Below are 22,569 nucleotides of genomic sequence, written 5' to 3'. Positions count from 1 at the left end.
CCTTCCTTATCTCTCTCCCTGTCGATAAGAAAGGCGAAATATGGTGAGAAGAAAATATCAGTTGACTAAACAATAATAACGACAAGGATATCTCAATGATAATAATCCCATCTGATTCCCTTTTATTTCTCTAACCACCGGTCTATTACACATCGTTAATCTTTCCAAATAAAATTCTACGGTTCGAATTAATCTAAATCTAGACGTAAAATCACTTTTATTTAAAGGATGATTTAGATATTTTGTATATGTGTTAGGATAACTCATAACTATTTTTTTTTGATATTAAGAATCCAAGTAAAGCTCCTCTATGGGAGTGTGACGTCCAATAATAACCTTCAATATTATACCAGTGACACCTATGACACGTGCCCATTAATGGTCGATATATATACACATTGTTAATCTTTCCATATTTAGAGTTTCACGCAACTCAAGACGCGCCAATTCTTCTCTGGCATTTCCTCAAATCCCAGGTTGCGTCTCCTGAGAAAGAAAGAAAGAACGAACGAAAAATCTCTTTACGTATCAGGATTCCACCAGGATTTTTGTTTCTTCAAGGCAATCCTTGTTTGAAGAGGAATCATATAAGGTAATCTTTTGAAGTTTTTTTGTATTAGTGTTCCCTTTTTTTAGACCTCTATTGAATTTCAATTGAGGAAGAAAAAAAAAAAAAAAAGGAGGCAGAGAAAATTGCAATGGCGGAGTTTGATTCTGGTATGAGAAAATCAAGAGATGTTGAAAGCTCGGATGTCAAAGTGCCAGAAACTGCTCATCAAATTAGTCAAGGTAATTTCCTATATTGATTTTGATGTGAAAATGGAAACATAATAAGGATTTTTTATGTTGTTTTGTTGATTAGTAGTTTAATTCGATGATTACGTATTTGTGATTTGTTTATTTTTTTTTGATTTTTGTTTGGTTTTTTTGATAAAAAGTTTTTTATGTTGTTGTTTTGTATGTATAGATTCATGGCTACAAATTGCGTTTATACTTACCACCGGTATAAACAGTGCGTATGTACTGGGATATTCCGGCACGGTTATGGTTCCTTTAGGTTGGGTAGGAGGTTCAGTTGGTTTGGTTTTTGCAGCGGCTTTATCCTTGTACGCCAATGTTCTTCTTGCCAAAATTCATGAGCTTGGTGGAAAGAGACATATCAGATACAGAGATCTTGCTGGCCATATCTACGGTATATTCGAGTAACCGACATTTCTTTTAAATTTCTGTTCAGCTGCAAGAGATGATTACTAGTAGTTTTATGCTATAACTCGGTATTACTTCTAAATTGCAGGAAAGAATGCCTATGCTCTTACATGGGCATTGCAGTACATAAATCTATTCATGATTAACACAGGTTATATCATTTTAGCTGGTCAAGCTCTCAAGGTAAGGCCGCTGACCTGAGTGTGAAAGATGCAATTTGTAGCTAGTTATTTTTGTGTTTTGTTTTCAAAGTGCGTGGTTCCGTAGACTAACACTGAAGATATTAAAGTCTCTCTCCATCAGTAGGACTTTGCTTTTGCAACTCTTTTTTTACACAGGATGGTGTAATGTTATGTCCACTGTTCGTCTTTGATGCTCTTTCTCATTTCCACAGGCTATGTACGTTCTTTTCAGGGATGATCATTTAATGAAGCTCCCTTACTTCATTGTTATAGCTGGGTTTGTTTGCGCTTTGTTCGCCTTTGGTGTACCACATTTATCAGCTCTGAAGATTTGGCTAGGATTTTCAAATTTCTTCAGTATCATATACATCGTCATAGCATTTATGTTGGCGCTTAACGACGGTAGGTACTTCTGAAATCATCTCACATATTTGTACAAGAAAACCTACTCATTAGCCGAAACATAACATAAAGACGAACACAGCTGTTTTCTGTTCTTATTCCTTAAAAAAAGAACAGTTATTAGTCCTACTTGAAAAAAGCAACAATCAATTCTTAGTTCTTATTCCTTTGCCCTTTTATATTTTCTCTTCCCTATTTGGTTTTGTAAGGACTGCAATTCCTATCTTTTTTGCTCTTATAATCTACTCTTCGGCGAGCTTTGATCAAGTAGTATCTTGATCTACTGTATTGCAACTCTTAAATTTTCTTGGATAGATTTTCTTATTCTAAAACAAGTTCTCTATTCTTGTAGGCAAGAAGGCTGCACCTAGAGACTACAACATTACGGGTACAACAGCAACCAAGATTTTTTCCTGTATCGGTGGATTTGCAAATCTCTTTTTCTCATTCAATACAGGAATGCTTCCAGAGATACAGGTTGGTCAAGCAAATGAATGCAAACTCATCTAAAATATTAACCATTATATATACACCCTAGACTGTTAAGCGTCACAGTTTTTGTGTGACCACTATAACCTAATTGTTTTATGGTTGTACCTTACAAGGTGAATGCCTAAAAATGAGGATAATTTTGCGGTTATCTTCCTAACAAAGCCTACCCCTCGTCACTATTTTTAGCAAATCAACCAGAATTTACAAATGGAGTATTGCCTCTTTAGTACTGATATATATTCCAAATTTTCAACCTTGTAACTTGACTTATATATTTATTCAAAGTTGATGCAAGTGTTAGTAAACTTCTCACCTTTTTCTTCTTTATTTCCAGGCAACAGTGAAACAGCCGGTGGTTGGCAACATGGTGAAAGCTCTTGTCTTTCAGTTCACAATTGGACTTGTACCTATGTACGCCATTACTTTAATGGGATACTGGGCTTACGGAAACGAAACATCAGCATACCTTCTTAACAATGTCTCAGGTCCAGTATGGGTGAAAGCAGTTGCCAACATTTCAGCCTTTTTGCAGTCAGTCATCGCATTACATGTACTCATCTTCATCCTGATTTTTTTGTTCCATCTATGGGAGGGGATGCCTTTTCTTTTCAGATCACCTTCACCTTTCTTACTGCACTAACAATGTTTTTCTTTCTTTTGGATATTCTAGATTTTTGCGAGTCCAATGTACGAATACTTGGATACGAAGTTTGGTCCAACTAAAGGAGGTGCATTTTCTCCAAGCCATATCTCATTCAGAGTTCTCGTACGAGGGGGTTACCTAACGGTAAACACCTTAGTGTCAGCTCTTCTACCTTTCCTCGGAGATTTCATGAGTTTAACAGGGGCCTTCAGCACATTTCCACTCACATTTATCCTCGCAAATCATATGTACCTAATGGCGAAGAAGCATAAGCTTTCAATGCCCCAAAAATCCTGGCATTGGCTCAATATCACATTTTTTAGTGTAATGTCTGTTGCTGCAGGGGTTTCAGCCGTGAGGCTAATCCTAGCTGACTCCAAAACTTACAACATTTTTGCGGATCTCTAAAGACCAGACGAAGTACTAAATCTAATTCAGATATTCCGGCTGTTTATGCTTCAGCGGAGTAATGTTACTCGGGTTATTTTTCTTCTTTTTTGAGTCATTCTTCCATATGAAATGTGGAAGGTCTAATATTCGAGCCTGAAAAGGACCTCTATCCTGCTGCACTCTTAAAGATCTTGTATATTTAACTTTGTAGAATAATTATAGTGTGTTCCAACAGTGTTGATCCCAGTTACTACTACAGGCGAGTTCTTCTGGCATTTAAGTCCTAGGTTTTATTTTTCATCTGTTCCGCAGTGTGATTTTAAAGATCTTAGTTGCTCTTAATTTCTAGTATATTTTTATCATTCTTATACTTGATTAGAGGTAGTGCTTTATTCTCCCCTGTTACATCACAAGATATCCATGTCAAGTACAGCCACCCTTGGGTACAAATTAGTCTTGGGTGCAAATCAATGTCATCAAAACCACATTCTGACTATAGATGCCCCTTAACAGTTTACACAATATAGAGATATGGAAAACATAAACAGTTGTTTCAAGAGCAAAGAAAAGCTGACCATTGGAATAATTTCCCCATTCATTCGATTTCAACAGAAAAACTTGGCAGAGTAATGTCCTAATGTAGTTAAAAAATATGAATATATTTTGTATCCAAACTCAGTCATAACATATGCGGTTGCCAATTTACGGGAAAAAGATAATTAGAGAAATTACACTTCTCTGCTGATCTACTTTTTGAACTCTGATCAACTAAACACACCAAATCCAGTTCCTAAGAAAATGTTAGTAACAAGTGTTGACAAACCCATTCACCAGACCACATTGTATTTCATACATGTCTTCCTCCGACCTATATCACCCAGATACAAGCTTTACAACTATAGTGATCGCGTTGAGAACTATAAGTGGTAATCTCAGATACTGAGTCGCATAAATGAGCCCTATAAGTTGCCCCTTCAACGACTTTGTCCTGCCACCAGAGACTTCTGCGAAGCTCCATCCTCTAGGAGCAAGGAAACGATCTTCATTCAATATTGCTAATGCGTTTGCAAGAAGCAAAAAGCCTTCCAATAGAGTCCACAAACCCATACTTCTGCAACAAAATTAGTAGTTCAGTATAATCATGAGGCAACCCAATTATATAGAATCAGAATCACCAACAAAGAAAACCTGATAATTGACAACGAAAATATTCAGACATACATCAAGAGAGTTTTGTGCTTTTCTGTGCAACGGGATTGACCAAAGCATATATAAACAACAAACTGATAGGATAACTTAAGGAGAATTGGTGCCATACGAAAATTTGACATAAACATGTGACTAGCAAACATGCGGATCCATACTCCAGAGTCCAAAATATAGAAATACAACATACATAAAACAGTGTGCATCTTTTCAGTTTTACTTCATGCCCATTTGATGAACCCAAACCCCAACTAGTGTAAATCTATTTGGCATTTATAACATCTCAGAGTTAGAATCTTTACAACAAACCTCAACTCTACCTTTCTGTATAGCTACATATTCTACACATTAAAGATGTACATGCAGTAATCTGCTGCAGCAAACCTGAATTCCACCTATTTGTATAGTAACATATTCTATTTGTGTGTAATTTCTACTGAAACTTCCACTTGTTTTTGAACCATTTGATATTTTACGACATAGTGTAGAGATATGGCTGTAAAAGACTAAAATCAGCTTCATATTAAAGCATTTTGGCAATGTTGCACATGATAATAAGAAATGTTGATGTTACTGTATACGAGATTCTACACAACTTTCATCTCTCTTTTTTGTCTGCAACACTGCATTTTCACCAGTGCTTAGCCAAAAACTGACGAAGGACAATTTGGATAGAGACTGTGCTTGCAGAATTCAAAATTTTATGGCTCACTATGCGTAAAAGATGCAACTTGAATTTTCCTAGTATCAACTTGCAGCACAAAATATATACAGAAAATCTGGAAACTAAGCTATTCAAACAAACATAGCAATTGAAAAACATACACAAGTCTGAAATGGGAAATCAAAAAATAAGAAAAGCAGATACTACATTACCATCCAACAGTGAGAAATTTTGTTTCTAATAATAAATCTATTGATTTCATCAAGGTATCCTACAATATAATCTTCAAAAGACAAAAGGGATTTTGTTATGTGAACTACAAAAAGGAAGATGAGGAATGACGTATTAAGTACACAATAATGATCCCTCAAAAGAAAAAGTAGACCCTGATGGGATCCAGAAACAAACAGCAGCACTTCTGGGAAGGATCAACTATGAGAAACATCACAATTTCTGCATCTGCATTTTGATCTCCATCATTCCTCTTTCCAATTTCTTTTGTTTTCTCTTTTCTTTTTCTATACCTTTCATAAAAAGGGTTACAGGCCAAGCAAGGTTGTATGTTACATAGGTAGTATGTACATTACCTTTGAAGTTGGGAAGAAGAAGGTTGATCAAGAGAAGAGTGTGGTTGTGGTACCAGTCTCCAGAAAACTACTTATCATTTTCTTCAGAAATTTATTTGATATATTGATTATTTGATACTTATCTCCTTCGTATATCTATACTTGACAGGACAGTTACGATGATTGCTCAGTCTGTTAACCTAATAATGCACATTATATACAATGGACTGATTCTTATCAGATGTCATCCCTAAAACTTTAACTACTTCGAAACTGAAAATTCAATAAGTTTCTTCCCGAGTTTGTTTGCAGTTTAACTTCATAAAAGCTTCATAAATCCAACACCTCCTACTCAATTGTATTTTCAAAACCCCAGAACAAAAACTCTACTTGTTTTTCTAGACCAAACCCGAACTCCACTTACTTGTATAAAAACATGTTCAATTTGTGTGTATTTTAGTGAACCTTTCAAAGATCTACATGCAATATGGTACAGAAAACAGATCTCCAGATCCTACTGGATTTTTTTTTCATCTGAAATTCTCTCCTACATAATTCCACAGTTGACGATAAATACTGTTTCTCATTCCTAAAACATTTGACTATTTCGAAACCTAAAATTCAATAATTATGTCCGTCTTCAAGTTTCTCTAAAAACCCATAACATTCCAAATCAATTTCAGGAAGAGCAAACCATGATTTATAAAGTCAACAACCAGATCTATGTTTTGGCTTAAATTTTTTAAGTAAGACGACCAAAATAAACATGATTAATCATTGAGGAGTTCAACAAATGATTCAGGTCAATTTCTAAAACCTAACTAAATGAGATAACTAAGAAGATTAAAAAATAAACAAATTAACGAGCACAAAAAAACTTCAGTGTCCACTCAATGAACTAAAGAAGGAAGAAAGCTAGAGGGAGAGAAGAATGGTACCTGTAAGCGAGACGGAGAGAAGAAGATAGAGCAGAGTGGCGTTTAAGAGAATTCGGGGAGAAGGCACAGGAAGAAAATTCATTAAACTATAAATTCAGCGTGTAAGGGCATTTATTGTAATAATGGTTTTACTTAAGGGGTATAATTGTAAATGTAAACTTAATTAAACAGTAAGCGAAGTGGAAAGAAAAAGAAAAATTCTGATCTCCTAATTTACACAGTTTTTTCTGAATCTTAGGTTCACCAGTTCTAGGTGAGCTTGAAACTCTTCCGTTTTCAATTTTCGTCAGTAATTTTTTATATGATCATGATTTACCGATTTCAGTATATCGTTATTCAATTTTTCTCGATTCATAGAAGTAAATATTCGTGATCTTGCTTTAATCAGGGAGGAATTCGGAGTTTGGAGTTGCATCTTATTCCTTTGGATGGTGGTGGTTCTGCCCTAATTCTTGCTTGTACTGACAATCTCAATTGAGGTAATTATGGTTCTCTTTTTGTCTTCCTTTGTGTAAAAAAAAAAAACAAGACATAATTACACTCCTTGTCATTATCTTCCAAGGGGACATTGAGTGTTCAAATTCTTTTGGTGACACACTTCAACAGCTTCTAATTGAGTTAGAGCCTCGTCTTATTTGTTATCCCTTGCCTTGATCAAATTCCCTCTTTAGCCGCAATCAATGCACCTGCATGATCACATCTGACCTTAGCTATCCTTTGCCTTGAAATAGAAAGCACAAAGCTCCTAGATGAGTATAGGGATAAAAAGAAGCATCGTCGAAGTTTAGTTTGTAGGTGGTTTTTTACCATTTAGACAAGATCACATCTTTCCTACCCTATAAGCCTGAGAGTATTGTATTCGGTAAACTTGCAACATGTTGCTGTTATAATCAAGTTAATGCATATATGTTTTTTTTTTAATTTTGGGCAACTAACCTGTGACCATGTCATGCCAATGTAGGAAAGTTGTACCCCTTGTGTTTATGAGTGCCCAAATATTATTGGTCTGGTTTCAATGCCATGTAGCATTGTGCATGTAACATTGTTTGCGCATCCTGGTTTAATTATTGAATTTTTGAGTGTAAAATGTCTAAAACACTACATCTCAGTCTTATTTAGACTGTAGTATTTGTGTCTAAGTTTAAAGTATAAGGCGTTTTACACTACACTTTTTGCATACATAAAAATGTCAAACCAGTTCCAAGCTCACTTACTGGTCGAGTCTTACCTCTTTAACCAGTCACTGAATGAAGCTGTTCATGTCAAAGGACCAAGTTTCACTTGGTCAAAGAACGAGATCGTCTACTGACATTTTCGAACCAGCTGTATATAACTCATCTGCTTAGGAAAGATGGATTGCGAGGTTTATAAATTTCATAGCAGAACACATAATTAATTAGGAAGCAACAAAGAGAGCTTCCTGATTACATTTACTTTTGCTGGCGGAATTGGCGTATATATTTTGGATTGTGTGCTACATGAGTTTTCAAGTAACAGTTTTACTGGTAATTCATTCTGGGAGCCAGAGATCATACAGCTGGATAAAAAACCAAAATTGCTGAAATGAAAGTCATCCTACCTATATAGTTAAAAATCATCTAACTATATAAATATATTTGTATATCCCTCATTGTAATGCCGACCTTCTTTTGATTCGTCTTAAATCAATTTTCATGTGACTGCTCGGAAAATTGTTTTTAGCTGCGCCCTAGATGAGTATGGGGATAAAAAAAGCATCATCGAAGTTTAGTTTTAGGTGGTTTTTACTATTTAGAAGTATTATGTTATCTATTTCATCTGTACAAGTAATGTTGTGTACTCTTGCGTATCTGTTGCAAAGATAAACATGATGAGATATCCAAGTTTCCGTGTTTGTGTTTCGTTGTTAGTGACAAGATCACATCTGTTCTACTACACTTGAGTGACTTATTCTTCCTTGTTGAAAGTTAGATTTTTTTATTTTACTAAGCTAGGGTTCTTGTTCTGAAAATGCTTGTGATGGATGATGCAGGGATGGCAGGAGTGAGGGATAGAACCGAGGATTTGAAGGACACTGTTCGCTCTGTAGCTCTTTCCCTAGAATATGATGAGGTATGAGGAAACTTTTGAACTGTGATTTTATTTTTTGGGTATTAATCTTGATGTTATAGTTGCAATTCTAATTTTATGATTCTGTTGTCGTTTTTGACAGTCAAAAATAGCTTCAATACTAGCTTCTTTTATTATCCGCAAGCCAAGACAGAAGTCTCCCTTCACTAAAGCCACGTTGAAAACGGTATGCTAATAGTAGAACTATATACTCGGAGATTCTTGTCATCTTTTCTTGTTGCTAATAGTGTTTCTGCGTGTTTCTTATTGCTCTTACCATTTCTTAGCTTGAAAGTATCGAAACCTTGGATAAGTTTATTGTGAAGCATCGGAAGGATTATGTGGAGCGGCACCGGACAACTGAACAGGAAAGGGACAGCATCGAGCATGAAGTAAGTTGTTAGTCAGTTAGCGCATTCAGGAGAAGATAAAAAAGATGTCACTATTTTTTGTTTTCATCTGGTTTGGGGAAATTGGATGTTCATTAGTCACAGTGTCACATAACCACGGATTGACTTGTCCTATGCTTGATTTTGTCTTTATCATCCGAATATCAGAGATTCAGAGATAAACAAGTTCAGATTTCTTTATTCTGGCTAGTAACATCTTTGTCAACATATTTTCAACCTGTCTTGCTTTTTATCTTCTAACTACCCACGTTTGTGCAGGTTGGGGTTTTTATAAAAGCGTGCAAGGAGCAGATAGATATTCTGCAAAGAAGGATAAAAGATGAAGATAAAAACGGGACTTCAAGGCCATGGCTTGGCGTTATGGCTGATAATTCCCAAGCTGACATTGTGGCTCACAGACACGGTGTGGTATGCAGACATTTTATGCTTCTTGCTTTTACCCATCCTTTTGATCATTTCCACTCTTTACATTCTCGTGTCTGCTGTTTTGACGAACTACAGGTTTTGATCCTCAGTGAGAGGCTGCATGTGGTAACTGCTCAGTTTGACCAGTTAAGAGCCATACGATTTCAAGAAGCTGTTAATAGAGCCATGCCGAGAAAAAAACCGCAAAAAGTGTCCATTTCACACTCAACGGATGCATCTAGATCTGTACGTGCAGAGGTCAGGGAGCCAGACGAGTTTCCACCAGAACCTCTTAGGGTCCAGCAACAGCTCTTGGATGATGAAACACAGGCTCTTCAGGTGATTATGATTTCACCTTTTAATGACTTCAGAAACCTTTTTTGCTTTCTGAAATGTATAAAAGTATACTGATCTGTTTTGCTTCTCCATTTTAGGTGGAGTTGTCTAATCTTCTGGATGCTGTGCAAGAAACTGAAACGAAGATGGTCGAAATGTCTGCCCTAAATCACCTCATGTCCACACATGTTCTCCAACAGGCTCAGCAGATTGAGTTTTTGTATGAGCAGGTTGGTGTCTTCTTGCTTTTATCAGTTCAGCCCGTTCTTTTATCTTGAGCTCAAATTTTCCTCTGCCTATTTTGTGCATTTAGCAAAATTACTCTATTGACTTTTGTCTATTTACGTTTTAGTTGCATCATCAATCATGTCCAAGTATTAAGGTTAATTTAGTAATAGAGTAGCCGATTTTATTACTTCGCAACCATAACAAATTAGTAAATTACATTAACTCATACATCTGATTGCATAATTTGCATTTACCTAGTCCTTGTATTTCCACCAAATCCAAGTGTCATATGAATTTGGCTGTTTTTATGTAGTTATTCTTTATAAGTTGACCAATTGTTTTGGAGCTTTGACTTCTGATAGGATATTCTTACCTTTTGGTTTCCGATCACAGGCAATTGAAGCTACAAACAATGTAGAAATGGGTAACAAGGAGCTCACACAAGCCATTGACCGCAACAGCAGCAGCAGAACCTTTATTGTGTTTTTTATAGTTGTTCTAACATTCTCTGTACTTTTCCTTGATTGGTACGACGGGCAACGAGACAAATAGATCTCTTCAGTTTGTAATCCGCCTTCTAGTTTCTTCACTTTTTTTTTTTGTTCTCCTTATCTCTGTTTACTTGGTTTTACTTATAGAGGGCAATGCCAAAAATGAAACCAGAAGTGAAAAAGAGTAGATTCAATGAAAATTAAGTTAATCAACTTTCCACAGTACTGTTCTGCTAGGAATATGTTATTTGTTACTGACATTTTGTGATTCAGACGTCACTCTGGGTGATATTTTGTTCTTTGAGTGAAAATTTACTGAGGCTCATTGTAAAATTCCCAATGGGCAATGGCAAATCCAAGCCTCACTCTTTCAAAGCAGTAATAATTTTGTTTACAACATCAGCTTAGATAGACGAATATACCTCTTTCTTTCCTCAAAACTCCAGATACTCCTTGAAATTCTAACATCTAAAATCTAAAAATTATATGAGGGTGAAATTGTCATTACAGAATTAGTTAGAAAAGAGCGGATAATACTTCAAACAGAGTTACTTATTCTCTTTGCAGGAGCTGAAAGGAGATGAAGTAAAAGACTCTAAAACCCTAGCTAGGATTTCTCTAATGGCATCAACCTACCAGTTACCCCTCTCATTTCTTCCAAATTCATTAACCAGGCCAACAAATTTCCACAAAAACCCTAGAAAATTAAGAAGCACAGAGTCATTTAAATTAGCAGCCATTAACGGAGATACTGGAGCTACAGAAACCCTAAAACCGAAGTCCAAAGGAAGAAAGAAAGGAACTGAAACATCTTCAGTTTCTAAAACAAAGCGGTCCAAAAAACCAGAGACTGTAACTGATGTAATTGAAGAAGATGAAGTGGAAGATTATGATGATGGGATTGATTTTCAATATGAACAACCGCCACTAATCTGTTGTTTTGGAGCTGCTCAAAAAGAATTTGTACCATCAGTTCGGAAATCAGAGATACAAATGCATCCTGATATCTACTCAACATGGAAAAACCTTCAGTGGGATCCGCCAGAGTTTGTTAGAGCACCAGGAGGACCACCAAGTAATGTTGCAATTGCGCATGTTAGATTAGGTGGTAGAGCTGCATTCATGGGGAAAGTTGGAGATGATGATTTTGGTCAGGAACTGGTTTTGACTATGAATAAAGAGAATGTTCAAACTCGAGGGGTTAAATTTGATTCCCAGGGGGCTAGAACTGGTGCTGCTTATATGAAAATTAAGTTTGAAGATGGGAAGATGAAAGCAGAGACTATTAGAGAGTCGGCTGAAGATTCCTTACTGAGTACTGAGCTCAACATTTCTGTGCTAAAAGAGGTTTGCGCTTATCAATTTACTCAATCTTGTCGATATATGTGAGTTGTTAATGTAACTAGTTGTAGAAAAACCATTTGTGATTGTGCTCGTCTTGGTAGAATTCCCTTTACAAGTAAATTCAATTCAAGGATTAGTAAGGATATTTCGGTGGAACCAGCAAGTTTAGATTCTTGATTTGTAAGATTGTGGTTTTATTATGGAGGAACTGAACTCAGTTCTTGTTATATTTGATGTGCGCAGGCTAGAATTTTCCATTTCAATTCAGAAGTTATAACGTCTCCGAAAATGGAGTCTGCCCTTTACAGAGCTATTGCATTGTCAAGAAAATATGGGGGGCTTGTATTCTTTGATTTGAATTTGCCTTTACCCCTGTGGACATCTCGTGATGAGACGAGGCTGGCGATTAAGAAAGCCTGGGACCATGCAGACATTATTGAGGTTACAAAGCAAGAGTTAGAGTTCCTTCTTGACGAAGATCATTACGAGAGGAGAAGAAAGTATAAGCCACAGTACTTCTCGCAGACTTTTGAGCAAACAAAAAACCGGCGTGATTATTATCATTATACCAGGGATGAAATTTCTCCGTTGTGGCATGATGGGATTAAATTTTTGTTCGTGACTGATGGAACACTTAGGATTCACTATTATACCCCGTCTTTTGATGGGGTTGTAGTGGGGACTGAAGATGTTCTTATAACACCATTCACTTGTGATAGAACTGGTTCCGGTGATGCCGTAGTGGCTGGCATAATGCGAAAGTTGACAACAACCCCAGAGATGTTTGAAAATCAAGACGTGTTGGAGCGACAACTTCGCTTTGCTATTGCAGCCGGGATCATTGCTCAGTGGACGATTGGTGCTGTGAGAGGTTTTCCTTCAGAGAGTGCTACACAGAATTTGAAGGAACAGGTCTATGTGCCTTCAATGTGGTGAAACTTCGAGTGCTACGATTTGAAGTTTCTGTTGCTGTTGTCGAAGGACAAAGTTTAACTTACTTCGTAGGGAGATCTCGGACATCCATTTTGGGACTGGTGGTGTATTTCTGAACCGTTTTCGTTTAGATGGATGGTTAAGCCAGGTAGTTAAGAAAGTCAAAGTAGAAGCGTGCAGTTAATTTAGTCTTCTGATTAACTATCATAGGTAAGAAGATTACTATTATTAAACCTTAATATTAACTGTCTGATTCCTTGAAGTTTCAAGTTTTACTGAATAGTCACACTAAGAGTTTCTAAGTCTTGTTAGCTGTTTTGTGTCAATGCAGATTTGTTGCTAAGTTAGCAATCTCCGAGGATTGGAAAGCTTTATTCTAGCAAAAACAGTGGAGTAGAAGGGTTGAAAAGCCTGAGAGTGTTATATTTCATGTTGCTGTTGTAGTCAAGTTAAGGCGTCTGAGTATATGTTTTTTTTAATTTTGGGGAACTAACCTGTGACCATGTCATGCCAATGTAGGAAAACTGTATCCCTTGTGTTTGTGAGTGCCCAAATTTTATTGGTCTGATATCTGTCGAGGGGTGAATATGATTTAGAGAGAGAGAGAAAGACTTCCCTTTTCCATTGTACCATGTGTCTCCTTTTATAAGCTTTCCTAAAAGCCATTTTTTTTATGATATCATGCCACATGTCCTAAATCTCTCAATTACCACTAATGCCACTTTTTTTCTAATACAATCTTTTCCTTTTCCATTAATTCTCTCCCTGTCCTTTCCATCTTATGGATACTTTTTAGTGGATTTGGACCTTAGTCCAAGTCCCCATGTTTAATGTTGGATTTGCCTCCCCTTAGGGGCTCCCTAGCCCTGCTAAGGGTAATTATTTTCATGTATCAACATTAGTCCCATGTATGTTGGGTTGATTGTCAAATAACTCGATAGTCATATTGCATTCCATTTTAACGTCTCTTGTACTGTCTTCTCGAGTCCCCAGTGCGAAAGTTTTGAGGAGTTTATGAAATGAGATAGTTTTTTTTGCAAGAAATTGTTGTCATGCGCGACAAGTGTTTGGATAAGTATTTTCCGAGAATTCTTGCATGAAACGATTGAACATTTTCTTGGGCCTTGGACTGTAGCACAATTTGAGAGTCTTAGGGGGAGTGTGGTGAAGACAGGGCGTAATGTTTACTTAGTCCCACTCTTTTATTTTCTCTAACTGTTCTGCGTGATTGGGGATGTTTAGAGGGGGTAAATGGAGGTGCGTCTTCTTCATGATTATGTCTGGGTAGGCAAAACGCGCTCCTTTCCTTTTCCAAGGTAGGCAAATGCGCTCCCCCTTTACGCGCCCCCTCTTTTCTGTAGCCGATCAGATGTGCGGAGCAACTCGTCGCATTTTTTGTACATCTGTGACCGATCAGATGCACGGTCAACCTGTCGCCTTTTTGTATATCTGTGGCCGATCAGATGAGCATATCATCCCGTCGCGTTTTTTGTATATCTATGGACGATCGGATGCACGGAGCAACTCGTCGCCTTTTTTGTATATCTGTGGCCAATCGGATGCATGGAGCAACCCGTCACCTTTTTGTATATCTGTGGCAGATCGGATGAGCATATCAATCATCGCCTTTTTGTATATTTGTGGCCGATCGGATGAGCATATCAACCCGTCGCATTTTTGGTATATCTGTAATGTCGGCTCATGGCCTATAGTAATCGTAATGTCAGCTCGATCGGGTGGGTATAGCAACTCGCGGCCTTTTGTAAACTCGTAATGTCGGCTCGATCGGGTGCGTATAACATCTCGCGGCCTTTTGTATAATCTGTTAGAGCACCGCTCGGTCGAACTCGCAAGCGTTGTTATCTCAAGCTTGATGGTCTTGAAACTCGTGAAGATTCTGAACACGAACTCTGATTTTAACGTGTGTTCGGTTGTGTTGGTCCTAGAGTTGTTTGGTTTTTAATTTTTTTGTCTAGAAAACTTCTTATGAGAACTTATTCTAATAAATGAAAAAAGCATTTAATGCAAGAAAATTTGTGATAGCCCTAGTGCTATTTATGAACTACCAGAGTGAATTTAAAACTTTAAAAGATATGAATCCTATGATATGAGTGAAGTATTTAAAACAAGCCTGTTATAGGGGCGACATGTTTTATTAGAGGGGCGGCATTGTAATAGGACAAAAAGGGTTATTACATGATAACTCAAGTGTCCCATATCAAAAAAAAACTGGAAATGACAAATTAACCCTCATAATTGATAACCTAGTTTAGTGATGATAATCAAGTTTAGTGTTAATGATCAATTTCACTTATGTTAACTCAAAATCAAAACCAATATAAGATTTTTAGAGTTAAAAAAAAAGTTTAGAGGAGAAGGTCAATCTCAATCAATTGGAGAAATTAACCAACAAAATGAAGAACCAGGGCCTGAAAATGACCGGGTATACTTCTAAATTAGTCCCAACTAGCTTTTTGATGCTCAAAGTTATCTAAAGTACGTAAAAAATTCAATTTTTTTACATTTTCAGAGTTAATTACGGTTGGAATTTTGCTCATAACCAACCGTAAATCGAAGTTATGGTTCATAAAAGATGAACTACCAACCGTAACTGGTTAAATTTGAAGAAAACCCAATCGTAAAACCAGTTATGGTTGGTAACTAAATACTCGATACGAACCGTAACTCAGTTATGGTTGGTAACCAAATGCTCGATACCAACCGTAAATGATTTACGGTTCGTAAACTAAAATGGTTACCAACTGTAACTGAAGAAAATTCTCAGATATAAAAACATATGGTTGGTAATTGAACTATTACCAACCGTAACAACATCAAAATCTCCAGTTACGGTTCATAATTGAGTTAAAATCAACCGTAACTCACATAAACCCAGAAATCTCAATTTCAATTTTCATCTAAAACCCTAATTTTTAATAGAAATTAAACTTAAATCGAACAAAATAAACCAAATCATAATTGGGTTTTCAAAACATACCTCATACAAGTCATTACACTATACTTGATTAATTTTCGAATCGTCGATTAATCGAAGACGATGAAATTTTGAGTTTTAATGGAGGTTACAGTTGATGGGAGGAGGAGAAGAGAAGAAGAAAGAAAACAAATTTTCAATTTAGTTTTGATTTAGGTTAAAAAATGGGGAGGGTAATCTAGTCAATTTACACCCCCTATAGGACATTCCCTAACCAACTAGAGGGACATTACTATCACACTGCCGCAACCTCTCATAAACCATGTCGCCCCTATAACTGGCTTGGTTTAAAAGATATAATACGTGTGAAGAGATGAGTACTAGAGTTTACCTAAGCCTCCAATCCTGTGATTACAGCTTGATTATCTTGGGAAGTGATCCCGAGAGTAGTCCTAATGGATGTTTTGATGTTATGTGGCGAGTTTTCAACATCTATGTAAGTCTCAGTGACATTTTCATCAATTCTAATTCTTTTTCCAAGTTTGTGATCCTCTGAAGAACCTTGATCATCTTTTCTAGGGTTTGTTCTTCATGGTTGGAGTTTGGTTGGGAGGAAGAACTACTTTTTTTACTATCGAGTTGAGAAGGAATCATGTAATATTTCTATGTGGTAGTGGAGGGTAAATTTGTCCGTTTCAATTGATAACTCTCAGATATAAGAACATAGGGTTGGTAATTGAACTATTACCAACCGTAACAACATCAAAATCTCCAGTTACGGTTCGTAATTGAGTTAAAAGAACTTTAGGGCCAGGCACTAGAATCGGCACTACTGGAAAATATAACACACTCGATCTGTTGTCAGATTCAATAGGCGCAAAAGAAACTGAGATAGTTGGGGGCTTTGTTGGTGAGGAAGGAGATTTCAGGAACAAAGAAGCGTTAGCTTTACAGTCCCTTTCTCTCTTGTCGAGTACTTAAAGTACCAAAGTTTCTATCAAAGTTAGGTCCATTTTTTTGTCATAGTTAATTGAGAAGCCGCTTATAGCAGGTTTTAAGCGCCGTTTACCACCTCTGATTTGGTAAACTCTAAAACTGAATGCTATGATTTCTTTATCAAGTTTGACTTCTTTACAATTCTAAAAGAAAAATCTGGAACATACTTTCCAAGTGGAACGCTTCAATTATTACCAAGATTCATGAATATCAGAGAAAATCAAACATTGGCATCTTTCCTCAGGCAAACTAATGCCTCAACTAATTTTATACTCTGTCAGGATTGGGTTCTTTATACTCTGCGGGATCTGCTTGCTTATATGATGGGCTTATTTTCCTTACAATTAGAAGCAAAAAGAGACATATGCAATCAAGGATCGAACTATTCTCTAACGGGAAGTCAGTCTTGTTCAATGAATAATACCATACTCTATATACATCCATTCAGGATCACCAGATTCTTTTAGAGAGATTCAGCATGGTGCTCACTGAACCTCCGTAATATCTAACAAGTCGAGTCTTATGTCGGTCATATAGAACACCAACACATAGAAAAATGGATGGAGGAACCGGTCCATGACTTGACATCGGTGGAATGCTACCTCCAATTCCTTGCATGTTCGGACTAAACATACCAATAGTCACCAGATTCATATGAGCTGCAGGGGAGTAGGCAATAATCTTCTTAAGACCGATCTGTCTTGAAGTGGTCGAGGAAATATGTATTATAGCAATCGCACTTGGAGTATAAATTAAAGGATTGGAACGAAGTGTTACTTCGGGAAACATGGGTATTGAGAATCTTAAAAAGCCGTAGGTTCCCAATTTTATCTGAAGGAAGAACATCGTTCTCAAGTGCATGCAGTCCCGTTCTCGTCGCATATGCGTCCAATAGGATTTGAACCTATACCAAAGGTTTAGAAGACCTCAGTCCTATCCATTAGACAATGGACGCCTTTTCATTCCATATTTTATCTTTTTATTTTTCCTTTACTATCTTACTGTTTTGTAAAAAAGGAACCAGATTTTTTTGTGAAATAATTTAGGAAAGAAATATGCGTATTTACATTAATGATGCGTATATCAGAATTAAAATTGAGCGGGTAGCGGGAATCGAAACCGAATCGTTAGCTTGGAAGGCTAGGGTTTATAGTCGACGTCGATTCAGCCTTTCTTTTTGACGTCTCTAATTCAAAACCGAACATCTTGATATCGAACCACGCCTTATATGAGCATCTTTTCATCATTAAAATTGGGCTTATTTAAATGGTTAGCCGGAGTTACTACAAGAGCGAGACTTTAGTTTCTATTCCACTTCGTTAGCAGATCACTGAGACTTATAGCCGAGCTAAGGTCCACCATAGGGTGTGGCTCCCTTTAGTATAGAGGATACTTGCTTTCTTAGGGCGTACATGGGCCCATTTTTTTGTTATACTTCACTTTTCACGAACGAAGCATTTGAGCCAACTCTACGCAGGCTAAATTACTATTGCTTTGTCTTTAGTTACGATCAGGTGGGAGTTCCAAGGAGGTCCTATTCCACTAGTTAATATATAGAGCGGTGAAACTTACGGATAGTTGCTCGGTATTTCCAAATCGTAGGACACTATATGAATTCTCTTTGTCCACATAAGGTATCTCAGCCGTGAGCATCTAGTTAGACTCATGAGGCTGATGCTCCGATCTATATAAACAGAAGAAGGGTTTACGGAAAAAGCAACTAACCGGTTACGAAGGAACTCTCGGCTACTTCTTCGTTTCAACTATTCAGCTTCGACCAAAAAGACTACTAGGAGGATTTCGAAATAGGACACTCTCTGGTGGGTTCCCAGGTTCCCAGGGTTAAGGTATTCCCTATTATGAGCCTACTCAGATCATAACTAGTTGATTATCTACAATCATAGTCAAAAACAGAGTTTGATCCTGGCTCAGAACGAACGCTAGCTATATGCTTAACACATGCAAGTCGAACGTTGTTTTCGGGGAGTTGGAAAAAGAAGGAAGATCAGCTCCTAGCTATCTCTTTAGCTAATGAGTTGAGAACAAAGTGGCGAACGGGTGCGTAACACGTGGGAATCTGCCAAAGAGGATGAATTCGAAAGCACAAATTCAGTCCACTCAAATTAAGATAAATGAGACGGAACCCTAGGAAGAATCCTCAAGTAAGGGAACCTCACCCCGAAGTCCTTGCCTTTACTCTCAATCCGTGTGGGAATGGATGGTCCAAAGTCCTGCAACCTTTCATACTTTTGGAGAACTTCCTGCAATTAAGGAGACTAAAAACTAAATGAAGTAGAAAGGAGACTCAAAGATAAATGAAGTAAAGAAGAAGATAGTGCTACTAAGAACCTAGCAGAAATTTTGATTCACCGGTGGAATGTTCGCGATTTTCCTTTTTTTCACAAGCATGACCATGAAGAGAGGCTCTCAATAGTAGCTTTTAACCGATGTTGCTAAGCTATACAAAGAGCTCAAAATAGAAGACTTTTCTTCTCTCATCTGTTGTAGAGTAAACTCGATTCTTGATTAAATTTCGACTGCTCGGAGTGGGTCAGAAAGATAGTCAAAGGGATATCTCGAGCAGGACATTCGTCCGCCTTGTTCACTAATTGCATATATAGGTATAATTGTTACTCCATCTCAAGTGTTGTTACTTCATCTCAAGTTCTCATGCCAGAAGTTAAATTGAGCGTCGAAAAAAGGTAGTTTAATTGCTTACTTGCTAGAGTCAGGTCCGAAGGAACTGTCTTTTATAAAAGAAGGAGAATGAAAGCTACTTTCTTGTTCGGAAAGGAAGAGACTCGACTGAATGGAAGAGGAGTGGAGAGAAAGCAACTATAAGTAAGTGACTTTCTTTGTACCTAAATTGTTTATATAGCATAGAATTTAACAGGCACTGATCTCAAAAAAAAAGGTCTCTATGTAGCATACACCCTATATATCTTGAGCGAGGTCTAGCTCTTAGTGTTTGATGTAGTTTTTAAAGTGGTAGTAAAGTTCGTTCAACTCGGATTGTGTAAAGGTTTGATTTAAGAACTAAAAATAAAAATACTAAAAATATATTCACAAGGTTGTCACGAATATCGAGAGGTACTGAGACTTAGGATTTCAGCGCTAATCACATTCAATTGGTTCATATGATGACTCATAACAATTCTAGCTCTTTTGTTGACTCTATTTCTTTGCCAAAAGTAGATTTTGTACAACATTAATTGTAAATCACAAGCATGACGCATCAAAGCTCTAAGTCTAAGCATACGACATCAAACGAAATCACAAATAATTAGTAAAAATCATAAATCAATTTAAAACAAGTGCAGAAGTCATGAAGAATCAATTATAATTACCAAACAATTGTGAAATAAGGCTTCCTCCGTCTTCCCAGTGATGGGGTTTAGCTCTTCATATTAATCACTTGCTCAAAATACATGTTCATAGCCCAAAAGTTGATTAAAAGAATGAAAAAGTAATAAGCAGACAGTTTGCAACGTTTATAAGCGTTACAGACTGACTGTTTCTATTACAAGCGGAACGTTAGAGAACGATAGAAGCTAAGTGTTGTAGAAGAGCGACAGTTTTTTGCGACAGTTAGGTGAGGGTCGATGTTCCTCGTGTTCTTCCTTCTACACCAGCAGAAACGAATGTCTGTAACTCTGATTTTTGTCTCCTGTGGTTCTCTAAATTACCCCAAACTGTTCGAACCCATTCCTTGAACTCCCAGCAACTTATATATAGCCAACAGAGCGATTTAATCTCCCCAAAATTTCTCGAAATCTCTTACTTTCTTTTCTTGGCAGTTACGGCAATAATATCTTCCCAAAATTGTTTCACGCGTTTCTGAGCTTTCCAACTTATCTCATACTCTTCCTTAGATAGATATGTATCTTTGGAAAGAGTTTTAGGTCTTTAGTCTCTCTAGAACTTCTAAAAATAAGCTCAATAAGGTCCGTGTAAAAATACCTTCCCTGTTTAGCTCCAACTCGGTTTCTAGCCAATTTGGGTGCAATTCAAAGACTTCACCAGGCCTATTTAGTCCTAAAGAAGATACCCATTCAATTTTAGCCCTTTAGTCTCATTGTAGCTCGCCCAAAAATCGAATCCTAAATCTGCAGGTGTGAAGAACATGCTTCCCGCCAAAACTTGTTTTCAAACGGTGAAGGTGACCTCCCCCTTATCCAGTTCTGGTGTCCCTTTAGCACATGCCCGAAATGGGTTACCCCTTATCCAAAGCGAGAGTCCGTATAGTAATTTTCTCCCACGAGCACAAAAACCGCTTTTCGAGCCAATTTCGCCGCAAAAGTTTATTTCTCCAAAATACCTATAAAGACATAAAATAACCAAAATAAGTACAAAATCGAGCACTAAAAATATATACAATTGAGATCATATAAGACACAAAAATGTGCCTATCAAATACCCCCAAACTTATTATTTGCTAGTCCTCGAGCAAATCAAATAGAAAATAAAATCCTAACTCACTGTCGCAGGCATCGTCGATTGCATTTAGCGTATGCAATAAGCCTTTAAACCCCTAGGTGTCCCTAGTGGCCGAGTTATAGTCTCGGGAGGGCTTACTAGAGATATACCCACAAAACCTTTACTCCAGACCTTAGCTATCTACGCAGAACCTTGGAAGGCACTAAAGAATCTCCTTGGTTGGCATACTCATTGACTACAAGAGGAAGTACCCTGATGAGAAATTCCAATTGATGTACACGAGTTTGCACTCAGGCATACTAAAATTCATATAAAGTGACAGAGCTCTACTCAAATAGTTTCACTATGGACATCAATATCCGGAGTCAAAACTAATCACATGGATAGATCAAGAAGATGGATATAGAAAAACATAGATGGTTTTGATGTTTACTAAGTGAACGGCATTTCCCATATCTGTCTGAAGGCCTCCGCCAAAATGAACCTATCCTAATGGATTGAGATACTAGTCTGACTAATATCAACACACTGACATATACAAGGGAACCAGTGGTCGATAACCTAACTCTAGGTCAACACAACTGGCATATACAAGGGTACCAGTGGTCGACTTTATTCCTTTTGGTCAAATGGTCTGGTCTCAAATTTTTTTTTTCAACTTTTTGGTAACTACCATTTTTTTTTTTCATCTCTTTTTTTCTCTTTTTTTCTTTTTCAACTTTTTTTTTCATGGTATCTCAATCACTCTAATTCACCCTAGCATTGGTAACAACTTGAATCGTGAGCCCCACCTAATCACTTAGAGAAACATAGTTTAAAAACAAAATAAAATAAAAATAGAAGTGAAAAGGACTCAACGAGATATGGTGGAACTATCATGTTATTTCTAACACCTGAGCTATGTGCTTTTATGAATAGACTCTTTAGATGTTTCCATCTAATCAGATTGGTTCCTCAACTCCTATAACCAAAATGCTTCCATCCACTTAGATTGGTTAGTGCCATCCTTAATAAGCATAAATTTCTAGGTTCTAGAGTTTATTTATTCATACTGCAACTAAAAAGTTTCTCCCATACCCCCAAACTTAAATCTAACATTGTCCTCAATGTTCTAAAGATAAAATTTAAAACATGAACAAGGAGAAACTGTTACCATTTGAAGCAAAAGAGATAAGGAAAGATATTACCGTGTCGCATGAATGTTGGGTTACCTCCCAAGAAGTGCTAAGTTTAAAGTCTTCAGCCAGACTAAGAAAGGATTAGTCACCTCATATAAT

At 37.0% G+C, this 22,569-nt stretch overlaps 4 protein-coding genes and 1 non-coding gene across 6 annotated transcripts; 3 read left to right on the top strand and 2 right to left on the bottom strand.

The window, feature by feature from the left end:
* The first annotated feature begins 408 nt into the window (after window positions 1-408).
* Window positions 409-3,615, top strand: LOC113341153 (probable proline transporter 2). Its single transcript, XM_026586141.1, has 7 exons — window positions 409-789; window positions 968-1,192; window positions 1,295-1,389; window positions 1,601-1,790; window positions 2,143-2,267; window positions 2,617-2,832; window positions 2,953-3,615. Exons 1-7 carry the CDS (start codon window positions 699-701, stop codon window positions 3,331-3,333), a joined length of 1,323 nt encoding a protein of 440 aa, XP_026441926.1. The 5' UTR covers window positions 409-698; the 3' UTR covers window positions 3,334-3,615.
* A 279-nt stretch (window positions 3,616-3,894) lies between these two features.
* LOC113341154 (immediate early response 3-interacting protein 1-like) lies at window positions 3,895-6,751 on the bottom strand. 2 transcript variants are annotated; one of them, XM_026586142.1, is made up of 2 exons: window positions 6,690-6,751; window positions 3,895-4,426 (listed from the first exon to the last, which is right to left on the bottom strand). In XM_026586142.1, the coding sequence occupies exon 2, from the start codon at window positions 4,420-4,422 to the stop codon at window positions 4,189-4,191; it is 234 nt and encodes a 77-aa protein (XP_026441927.1). In that variant the 5' UTR covers window positions 4,423-4,426; window positions 6,690-6,751; the 3' UTR covers window positions 3,895-4,188. The 2 variants fall into 2 exon arrangements, with proteins under 2 accessions (XP_026441927.1, XP_026441928.1); XM_026586143.1 differs by having other exon boundaries at window positions 3,895-4,423.
* Window positions 6,752-6,881: 130 nt separating this feature from the next.
* Window positions 6,882-10,865, top strand: LOC113341150 (syntaxin-81-like). Its single transcript, XM_026586140.1, has 9 exons — window positions 6,882-6,942; window positions 7,078-7,168; window positions 8,701-8,780; window positions 8,881-8,964; window positions 9,065-9,169; window positions 9,446-9,595; window positions 9,689-9,931; window positions 10,027-10,158; window positions 10,550-10,865. The coding sequence occupies exons 3-9, from the start codon at window positions 8,703-8,705 to the stop codon at window positions 10,706-10,708; spliced, it is 951 nt and encodes a 316-aa protein (XP_026441925.1). The 5' UTR covers window positions 6,882-6,942; window positions 7,078-7,168; window positions 8,701-8,702; the 3' UTR covers window positions 10,709-10,865.
* A 324-nt stretch (window positions 10,866-11,189) lies between these two features.
* Window positions 11,190-13,598, top strand: LOC113341145 (fructokinase-like 1, chloroplastic). The gene is made up of 3 exons (XM_026586133.1): window positions 11,190-11,994; window positions 12,235-13,134; window positions 13,256-13,598. Exons 1-2 carry the CDS (start codon window positions 11,269-11,271, stop codon window positions 12,925-12,927), a joined length of 1,419 nt encoding a protein of 472 aa, XP_026441918.1. The 5' UTR covers window positions 11,190-11,268; the 3' UTR covers window positions 12,928-13,134; window positions 13,256-13,598.
* Window positions 13,599-17,738: 4,140 nt separating this feature from the next.
* Window positions 17,739-17,810, bottom strand: TRNAR-UCU. The gene has a single exon. It is a non-coding gene; the product is annotated as a tRNA-Arg (tRNA).
* Between the last annotated feature and the right edge of the window lie 4,759 nt (window positions 17,811-22,569).

The sequence above is a fragment of the Papaver somniferum genome, unplaced genomic scaffold (assembly GCF_003573695.1).
Source record: "Papaver somniferum cultivar HN1 unplaced genomic scaffold, ASM357369v1 unplaced-scaffold_25, whole genome shotgun sequence".
Classification (NCBI taxonomy): domain Eukaryota; kingdom Viridiplantae; phylum Streptophyta; class Magnoliopsida; order Ranunculales; family Papaveraceae; genus Papaver; species Papaver somniferum.
This window is presented reverse-complemented; position numbering and strand designations above follow the sequence as displayed.

Bases quoted from the DNA above. Each gene is read 5' to 3' on its own strand.
- LOC113341153 (XM_026586141.1), top strand. From the start codon at position 699: ATGGCGGAGTTTGATTCTGGTATGAGAAAATCAAGAGATGTTGAAAGC. The intron at 1,193-1,294 runs GTATATTCGAGT...TCTAAATTGCAG, and splicing joins TCTTGCTGGCCATATCTACG to GAAAGAATGCCTATGCTCTT. The intron at 1,791-2,142 runs GTAGGTACTTCT...CTATTCTTGTAG, and splicing joins TATGTTGGCGCTTAACGACG to GCAAGAAGGCTGCACCTAGA.
- LOC113341154 (XM_026586142.1), bottom strand. From the start codon at position 4,422: ATGGGTTTGTGGACTCTATTGGAAGGCTTTTTGCTTCTTGCAAACGCA.
- LOC113341150 (XM_026586140.1), top strand. From the start codon at position 8,703: ATGGCAGGAGTGAGGGATAGAACCGAGGATTTGAAGGACACTGTTCGC. The intron at 8,781-8,880 runs GTATGAGGAAAC...CGTTTTTGACAG, and splicing joins TTTCCCTAGAATATGATGAG to TCAAAAATAGCTTCAATACT. The intron at 9,170-9,445 runs GTAAGTTGTTAG...ACGTTTGTGCAG, and splicing joins GGGACAGCATCGAGCATGAA to GTTGGGGTTTTTATAAAAGC.
- LOC113341145 (XM_026586133.1), top strand. From the start codon at position 11,269: ATGGCATCAACCTACCAGTTACCCCTCTCATTTCTTCCAAATTCATTA. The intron at 11,995-12,234 runs GTTTGCGCTTAT...TGATGTGCGCAG, and splicing joins ACATTTCTGTGCTAAAAGAG to GCTAGAATTTTCCATTTCAA.